Below are 9698 nucleotides of genomic sequence, written 5' to 3' on the forward strand. Positions count from 1 at the left end.
AGCGGGAAGAGAGCGGAAGCGGGAAGAGAGCAGAAGCATTCTGTATACAGAATGCTTTTAGGAGATATAGGATGGGGTATTATATGATGTTCAATCCTGAGGTAAAAAATGGGTTCCCTTTAGTTTTTCTTTCAATTCTTTCACCACGAAGGAGACAATCTTAGAGGTTATTATGTCCTAGAACACTTGCTGGTATATATTTTAAACGAAGAACACGCCTTACGCTCAGTGCTCAGTCCCAGCGGTACTACTGCCTACTGATACCGTTTTATTTTATTGTTAATACAGTGTTTGTTTTATTGTCATCTCCCATTTGTGGCACATTCTGTTGAAATCATATAAAATTCCCTTTAAAATCATTAAATTCCTTTAAGTTAAAAAGGTGGCTAAGTTGAAGAAGAAAATGGATCATATAGGTGACATGTGGACAGGTAAACATTGTGGAGGTAGAATGGGAATAACAAATATAGACAGGTTGGAGAAGAGAATGAAAATGAGTGATAATTAAATGCAGTAAGCAGGTGAATAGAAACGCTGATTGGCTGCTGCTAACACCGTGATAATTTCCGGGGTTTGGAGCACTGGGAGAAGAAACTGGGCAGCGGACAGGGGACAGGGCCAGCTCACACAGGGCCTCGTGTGTCACGCTAGGATGCTTGGACTTTTCATCGGGGTCCTGGGGAGCCACTGGGGAATTTCAAGAAGATGAGTGAAATTGTCAGGAAAGAGACTAAAAAGAAACAGAGATATGAGGAGAGCAAAGGGACTCCAGAATAAGGCTGTGATCAGCAGCATCAAGGGCAGCCGTGAGATGAAGACCGAATGACTGTTTGCTACACTTGGCCTTGGGACATATAAGGCTTGAGCGTGTATAATAGCAGATCATGGTGGTAGTGAGTGAAGGCTCTGACAAAAAGCCAGGTTTCAGTAGGCTGAGAAATGACAGAGAAGTAGAAACAAAGATGGCGGCCCAGTCTTCTGGAATACTTGGATGAAAAGGGAAGGAGAGACAGGAAAGTAAATAAAGTTGGCTTGTGTGTTTAATTTGTTGTTTTATTTTGCATAAAGAGATGCACATATTTCTACAGGTAAGGTATAGAAGAGACTGGATTTGACTGACTCAGCCCCTAAACATTTAAGTAGAGTGCAAAGTCTGCCTGCCAGTAAGGAATAGGGATCTCTATAACTTACTAATACAGTAAATGACACCAATGCTAACTAATACAGTAAATGCTAACTTCATGAATTTATAAGATTTCAACTACAAAACAGCTTTTTATTGTTTTACTTGAGACATATTAGTATTCAAGACAGACTGATTGTATCAATTCTCCATCTTTGTACATCACCTATGCTTCTCCCTGTGTTAATTTTACTATCCATAAAGCAGTATTTCTGACGTTAGCAAAAATGGCCTTCTTGTGTTAGTTTCCTAGGGCTGCTGTAACCATGTACCACGAATAGAGTGGCTTAATACAACAGAAATTTATTCTCTCACAATTCTGGAGTCCAGAAGTCTGAAGTCAAGGTGTTGCTAGGGTTGGTTCTTTTTGGAGCATCTGAGGGGAACCATTCCATGCCTTTCTCCTGGCTTCTGGTTGCTGACTACAGTCCTTGGCATACCGCTGCATAATTCTGATCTCTGTCTCCATTTTGATGTCACCTTTCCTTCTGTATGTCTCTCCTTTTCTGTATCTTATATGAATACTCATTATTGGATCTGGGGCCCACCCTAATCCAGGATGATCTCACCTTGAGCTTCTTATCTTTTTTTAAAAAATTTACTTAATTAATTAATTTATTTTTGGCTGCGTTGGGTCTTCGTTGCTGTGCGCGGGTTTTCTCTAGTTGCGGCGAGTGGGGGCTATTCTTGGTTGCGGTGCGCGGGCTTCTCATTGCGGTGGCTTCTCTTGTTGTGGAGCACGGGCTCTAGGCACACGGGCTTCAGTAGTTGTGGCTTGCGGGCTCAGTAGCTATGGCTCGCGGGCTCTAGAGCGCAGGCTCCGTAGTTGTGGCTCACGGGCTTAGTTTCTCCGCGGCACGTGGGATCTTCCTGGACCAGGGCTCGAACCCATGTCGCCTGCATTGGCAGGAAGATTCTTAACCACTGCACCACAATGGAAGCCCCAAGCTTCTTATCTTAATTACACCTGCAAATTGCAAATAAGACTACATTCCGAGGTTCTGGGTAGACATGTCTTTTGTGGGGTTGGTGGGGGCACTCTTACTAAATTAGGCATTAATTTCACCATTTAGAGAGGGTTGATACAAAGTAATAATTTGGACACATTTCTATGTGTTTTGTTTAAAAAACTGAGATATAATTCACATGCTATAAAATTCACTTTTTTTTTTTTTGGCTGTGCCGCGTGGCTTGCAGGATCTCAGTTCCACAACCAGGGATTGAACCCAGGCCATGGCAGTGAAAGCCCGGAATCCTAACCACGAGGCCACCAGGGAACTCCCGAAATTCACTCTTTTAAAGTACACAATTGAGTAGTTTTTAATATATTGACAACGTTGTGCAGCCATCACCGTTCCCTAATTCTGGAACATGTCCATCATCCCCTCACCTCCCAAAACAAAAACAAAAACAGAAAACCTCCATATTCATCCTTTCCCCAAACTCCATAAACCAGTAATCTACTTTCTGTTTCTATGGATCTGCCCAAAGCAACGCTAGTTGCTTTGTATCCGGCATGGGTTATGAATAGTTTCAGCTGAGTAGATTGAAACACACAATAACAGTGGCTTGGTCAGGAAAGATGTTTATGTGTTTCTCACTGCAAAGAAGCACGGACGTAGTCATTCCACGTTTAGTAGGATAGCTTCATGTTCATCGCTGATCCTGGCTTGTTCTCTCTTTCTGCTTCACCATCCAGCAATAACTTTCCTCCTCAATGCCACCTCTCAGTGCAAGCTAGCTGCTGGCCTCATTCCAGGCACCAGGCCGAAGGAAAGGTGGAAGGACATCCTGTATGCCACTTTCCAGGAACAATACAACACTTCTTAGTCTTCGTTGGCTGTAACTTAGTCCCTGGGGCTCACTTAGATGAAGTCAGCCTAAGAAATGGGTCTTTATTCTGGGAAGTAATAAAAAAAGGAAGAATAGATATTTGGTGGTGAGCTTTCAGCCTGTACCATGTGGCTCAATCTTAGTAGGGAGCTGTGGCCAAAGACTGGTAGTCAGACAACCAAAAACTAGTGGAAAGCCATTATTATCTTCCTTGTAGTCTCTCAAGGAAACACCCAAAGAGGGTAACATTCTTCAGCCACCAGCAAAGCTCTCTTCTGCTTTCTCACTTTCTTGATAATCTCCCACATAAGGCAGCTGCTTCCCATGCTCCTCCCACACTCCAGAACTTTCTCCAATCTGGCCAGTTGCGGCCTTTCTTTATACTATTTTCCCCAAACCTACCATCTTGAACTCAGCTCTGATTACGTAGATCCATTGACCTTGAATTGCCCTGAACTTGCCCCACTTTGAATGTGTACATCAAGCAGAACCTGTGAGAAAGAACCTCCTTGGTGCTGCGGAGGGGTTTGGGGTGTGCTCAGCCTGCAGAGTGGAGCATCTTCCTTTGATTTCTGCTATGATTCCCTCCTAGTGAAATCTCTGTGGTTCTTTGAGGAGGGGCAAGGTATCATTGGGCGACCCTCCCCCGCTGCTGTCCCACCCCCTTTAGAGAGCCCTCTTGCAGTGCCTGGCTCCCGCAGGGTCCTATTTTCAGTGCGATCTCCTAAAAACCCTCCAGGTGGAGAATTCAGATCCTCTGGCAGATTCAACAGGTCCGATTTTACGTTGAATCACCTTCTCTTTCAGGGTCTTTGGCCCTTATAACACGAGAGAATTGTTCACCAGATTTGAAATGCTTTCCCTCAAGGGGGCAGATGCCAGATATGGTATTCACTGAAAGTGAAGCAGACTCGGAAGCTGGTCCATCCTCGCTGGGGTCTGAGTGGCACATCAGTCTTGTTTATGACCATCTCTGTCCCACTGGGAAAAAATTGTGGGCACAGTCTCTCACTGAACTCTGGGCTGGATCTGATAAGCTCCCGTAGTTGGATTAAGAAACCCATTTGCCTTGGCCCCCTTTCCCCACCCCCCGTCCCCCCATCCTCCCAGCTGTCTCATTTGCTGGATTTGACTTAGGAGGCTGAGGCCTACTTCCTACCGCTGGCTCCCAGTTCGGTCCTGGTGGCTTGGCTTGGAGTCCATTACTTTCTCCCTGACAACAAGAATTCAGGCAGCCCTCAGGATTGTGATAAAGTCTCACATTTTTGAGAAATTCTTGGCTATAAATTTTTCTCATTAGGACTTGATTAATGTGCTTCTAACTCTCCAAGCTATGTTCCATCTCCTTTGGTAGATGGCCCACTGTAAATGTTTTTGCAATCTGAGTAGAAAGGCTGAATGTATCTCCTCTTCTGTTAATGTAAGGTTTATAATGCAACATAGCAATCCCAGAAACTTCTTGCTTTGCCCCACGTTTTCTCTGCAGCACTGAGATAATTGGCATGTGAAGGGAATCTTTATGTTTTAAAGGGAGATAACCTTGTTTTAAAAGTGATACTGATTTCGCTCATCTAATGTCCCCTATTTGTAAAATATTTGAAAATCTACACAATATATTATTTAGAGCACTTGTTCATATAATTTATAAATAAATGTACATATATATTCAGAACTTTTTACTGATAGGATGCATTATACATGTATTGATCACTCATGGGAAAGCTCCCTTCTCAATTTTTTATTTTGAAAAATTTCAAATCTATAGAATAGTTGCAAGAATAGCATAACAGACATTCTTTTACTTTTCATGTAGATTGTTAACATTTTACTTACTGTTATATTTTGCCTAGTGAGAGAGACAGAGAGACAGAGAGATACAGAGAGACAGAGAGAGGAACCATTTGAGAGTAAGTTGCAGACATCATGACACTTCATCCCTAAATACTTACCCAGTATATCTTAAGAACAAGAGAATTCTTCTGTGTGACCACAGTGCAGTCGTTACACTCAGGAATCTACATTGGGATAATATTCGAATATACTCGTACTAATATACAGTCCACGTTCAAATATGGGTTTTGATAACTTGGAATCCATGAATGATCTCCAAGGTTGGCCCCTGCAGACCTGCACTTCATGGGCACCATTTCCTTGTCTCAAGTGCTTGCCCTACTGGTGCTGGTTCATTGACGAAAAAGCTGACTCAGAATCCCTTCCCCCAGCTGTTACTGGCATTTTATTTCCTGCATATTTCCCAAGCTACAGCAGTTGTTCTTATACCTTCTGGATTGCGAGCAGCTGTCAGTTTCCCAAGAGATTTCCTCTCTCCTGCATGGAGCCAGTTCAAAAGTTTTGAACTTGTCCAAGAGTGTCTGCCATTGACTTCCTCTCTGCCTGGGAAGGAATTTAATTTCTTAAGAATCTGTGTGTATGATAGTAGGTAAAAACAAGTTTCCAGTTTAGGTATTTGACTCAAGCTTTCTCAGTTTAGTGACATTACCCAGACAGTATAAATCTGATTTTCCATCTGGACATCCATATCCCAAGCAGGCATCTTTCCTCCATATCATGTCATACTTCCAATCTTAGAATAGTCTACCATTCCTCTGACTTTCCAGAAGTGTTGGAGGACCCTTCAGAGTTTAGGTCAGGTCAGCTTGTGCTCCTTACGCCATAATTCTGGAGCTCAGTCTCCATGAAGATGAGCTCTAACCCCGAGACTCTGTCAAGATTTTAATCTCTGACAGTAGCCTCCAAATGTAGTCTGGGTAAATTGCAACAATCTCAGAATCCTTCATCAATAAATAATCAGCAGTCCAGAAACTAAATGCTAATGTTGCTTTATTATTGTTACTCAAAACAAAAAGGAAAAAAGAAAAGCAAAGGAGGATTTCATTCATCAAGAGTAGCAATATTTTAAAGCGTCTTTTCCATTGTTTTCTCCCTCTCTTGTTTCCTTGCTGCATGACACCTATATCTCCTCACAAGTCCCTCTTCCATCATCCCAAATTTCTTCCAGAAACACTTCCTGCAGCCTAGTTGACAGAGACTCTTTCCTTCCCACTCCTCTCTCAGCTTTTTATCGGGTAGATCAATTTAGTCTCTCAGACTTTCTTCTTCCCCAACACTCTCCCCGTTACTCAGATTTGCCCTGGGAACAACAGGATGGGAGTAGATGCAGCAAGAAAGCGTCTTTCTTTCTTAGGAAAGAAGGGATAAAATGAAAGGGGAAGGGAGAAATCAGCAAACGCTCATTATTTGGTATCTTTTTATTACTTTCAGATGTAACCTTTAAACGATTTTCAACAAAATTAAAACACAAATTTATGCTTTTTCTTTGAGAATATGCATGTAGGCCTTGTCTGAACTGTTAGGAGGCTCAGAACTCAATTCAGAGCTCTGCTGGTATTGGCGCTTTGTCCATCCCACGTGTACTTCTTTATTTCAAAGTAATTTCTTCTGATGCATTTAAAGGCTTCTTTGTAAATGTACTTTCCAATAACAACTTGATCAAGATAAATTCACATATAATGAAACTTACCCTTTTAAAAGCATACAATTCAGTATTTTTAGTATATTCACAGAGTTTTATAAACATCACTGCTATCTAATTTCAGAACATTTTCATTACCTGAAAAAGAAACGGGGAACAGTTACTCCCCATTTTCTACTCCCACCAACCCCTGGCCTTTTCTGGATCTCTCATATAAATGGAATCATATAATAAGCGGTCTTTTGTGACTGAGTTACTTCCCCTAACACAGTGTTTTCAAGGTTCATCCACGTTGTCACATGTATCGGTACTACGTTCCTTTTTATTGCTGACTCATACTCTACTGCATGGATATAGTATCTACTCGTCCATTGACGGACATGTAGGCTGTCTTCACTTCTTGGTGATTATGAATAGTGCTGCTACGAACATTCTTGTGAAGGTTTTGTGTGGACGTAAGTTTTTAGTTCTCATGCATATATGCACTTTGGAGTGGAATTGCTGGGTCATAAGTCAACTCTATGTTTACAATTTGAAAACTGGCCAACTGTTATTCACAGCAGTCACACCATTTTGCATTCTCACCAGCAGTATAGGAGGGTTCCAATTTCCCCGCTTCTTCACCAACACTTGTTACTGCCTATCTTTTTGGTTATAGTCATCCGGTGGATAAGTGAGTGGGAGCTCATTCATATTTATTTTGAATGGTCAGTTAAAAAATTTTGTGCCTAATTATGTAAAACTACCTCAAATTCTTTTTTTAAAAAAAACGGTGGTACAATATACAGAACATAAAATTTTACCATTTTTAACCATTTTTACATGTACAGTTCAGTGGCATTAAGTACATTCGCACTGTTGTGCAACCAGTACCACCATCCATTTCCAGAACTTTGTCATCATCTTAAACTGAAACTCTGTGCCCATTAAACAAGAGCTCCCCATTCCCTCAGCTCCTGGTAACTCCTATTCCACATTCTAGCTCTACGAATTAGCCTACGCCAGGTAACTCACAGAAGTGGAATTATACAATATTTGTCTTTTTGTGTCTGGCTTGTTTCACTTATAGGGATGTCTTCACAGTTCATCCATGCTATAGTATGTATCAGAGCTTCATTCCTTTGACTCAAATTCTTTTTGTCGGCAGATCTGGTATAATTTTAAATACTAAACTAATAAAGCAAGTGTGCCTCATACTTGAGGATGCTCTGTTTTGGCTTTAAGATCCTGGGATAGCTTCTGAGAGAGAGGTACCACCCTTGCCTCCTGCCTGCAGTGAATGCTGTGGCCACCTCCCAGTTCCCATATACTCATTGGTAAAGTCAGAAGACTTTTTTTTCAGAAAAACTGCTAATTTCCCTCACAGCACTGATGACTTGCCATGGAGATTTTAAGTGGGGCTTCCTTGTGGTAAATCACCAAATGAGGAGACATTTTGCTCTTTCTAATGTTTGTATACCAGGGATGACCCCTTGGCAGGGGTAAAAAGTGCAAGTTGCTTTCTCTGTGGAGCTCGGTAGAGTCTATGTGTGAGTACCACAGACTTTGTTTTAATATTTAACCCCTGAATCATGCTATCTACCATTTCATCTCATCAATCTTCCACATAATGATACTCTAATATTTGCTCATAAATTATAACTGCTTTAAGACATGTTCGTCTAGTCTGTATGCCTAGCAGAGTCTGTATAACTGGGTTGGATTCCATTCTTCATTCATGAAAGGAGTTGTTAAATGAATTTCATTGACCTAAAATTTTTTATTATTTATTTTATTATTTTTGGCTGTGTTGGGTCTTCGTTGCTGCGCGCGGGCTTTCTCTAGTTGCGGCGAGCGGGAGCCACTCTTTGCTGGAGCGCGCGGGCGGGCCTCTCACTGCGGTGGCCTCTCTTGTTGCGGAGCATGGGCTCTAGGTGCACGGCTTCAGTAGTTGTGGCTCGGGGGCTCTAGAGCGCAGGCTCAGTTGTTGTGGCACACGAGCCCTGTTGCTCCGCGACATGTGGGATCTTCCCGGAGCAGGGATCTAACCCGTGTCCCCTGCGTTGGCAGGCGGACTCCCAACCACTGTGCCACCAGGAAGTCCCCACTGACTTCTGATTTGTCTTGTTCATACAATTTTCCTAAATAAATGCAGAAGAAATTATCAGCATTCTCTTTGACTGCTTAGATTAAAACTTTGGAACAGACCAAAGCTATTGAAGACCTAAATAAATCCAGAGACAAACTGGAAAAGATGAAGGAGAATGCTGAGAAAAAGCTACTGTCTGTCAAATCAGAATTGGAGACTACAGAGCATGGGGCTAAGGAGAGTAAAGAGAGGGCCAGGAATATGCTAGAAGTGGTAACCAGTGAAATGAAGACATTAAAACAATCACTGGAAGAAGCAGAAGAGAGAGAAAAGCAGGTGGGTAGAAATCTGTCAGTGAAACCTGATTTAGGAAAGATGGGGCAATTCAAAAGCTTGATAATTATTCATATATTTCTTCATAACCAATTTATCAAGCTTTCTATATCATTCTAACGTATCTATCTGTCTTCTACCATCTTTTTGGCATTAAAAGAACGATTATGATTTACTCCACTAAGAAAAACAATTCACATTTTCATGGCGTGAACTGTAGCAAAGAAAAAGACATTCTTATTGAAGCCATGGAAAGCCTGTGAAAAGCCAGGTTCTGGTTGTGAAGAGGTTTTTATTATATTTGCTGATTGCCTCTGAAGTTTGCGTTATCCCAGATCTTCTAACGTTATCCAGGGCTGCAGCCTCAGGAGGGAAATTTTATCTCCAGCAGAGATCAATTGCAGGAAACAATCCCAATTCTCAAACAGTGGCACCCAGACCTGATGGCCGACCAAGCCCAGATGTAAACCATAAAACAGAACTCATGCGCCCACTGGTTGCAAGGAGGAGTTTTATCTGGTGAGCCCATCAGGAGGTCAGGCATAAAAAAACATGTCCTGGGCAGCCTGACCCCTGCTTTTGGCTTTTATCTCAGTCTCTTTCTGCAGCTCAGAAGGGCACAGAGTGGGCTCTGATCCGAGGATATTTTTTCTCTTTGGCTGCCTCTGCTTTGGCTCATGTGTCAGGCCGAGTTGAGGAAGGCCAAGCTCTAAGAGTGAGTGGTCTCAGAGGAAACCTCTCATCAATTAAGAGCATTGGCCATATTCAAAAGGGTGGAAAAGTTTGGG

The 9698-nt window shown here is 42.2% G+C and overlaps 1 protein-coding gene across 1 annotated transcript in view; it reads left to right on the forward strand.

The window, feature by feature from the left end:
• The window catches only part of CCDC170 (coiled-coil domain containing 170), a 67398-nt gene that overhangs the window by 55196 nt on the left and 2504 nt on the right, over positions 1-9698 (forward strand). The window contains 1 exon segment of the mRNA XM_024747849.1: positions 8677-8913. Coding sequence (XP_024603617.1) covers positions 8677-8913 — 237 coding nt within the window.

This window comes from Neophocaena asiaeorientalis, unplaced genomic scaffold, assembly GCF_003031525.2.
Source record: "Neophocaena asiaeorientalis asiaeorientalis breed wild unplaced genomic scaffold, Neophocaena_asiaeorientalis_V1.1 scaffold123, whole genome shotgun sequence".
In the NCBI taxonomy this organism is placed as follows: domain Eukaryota; kingdom Metazoa; phylum Chordata; class Mammalia; order Artiodactyla; family Phocoenidae; genus Neophocaena; species Neophocaena asiaeorientalis.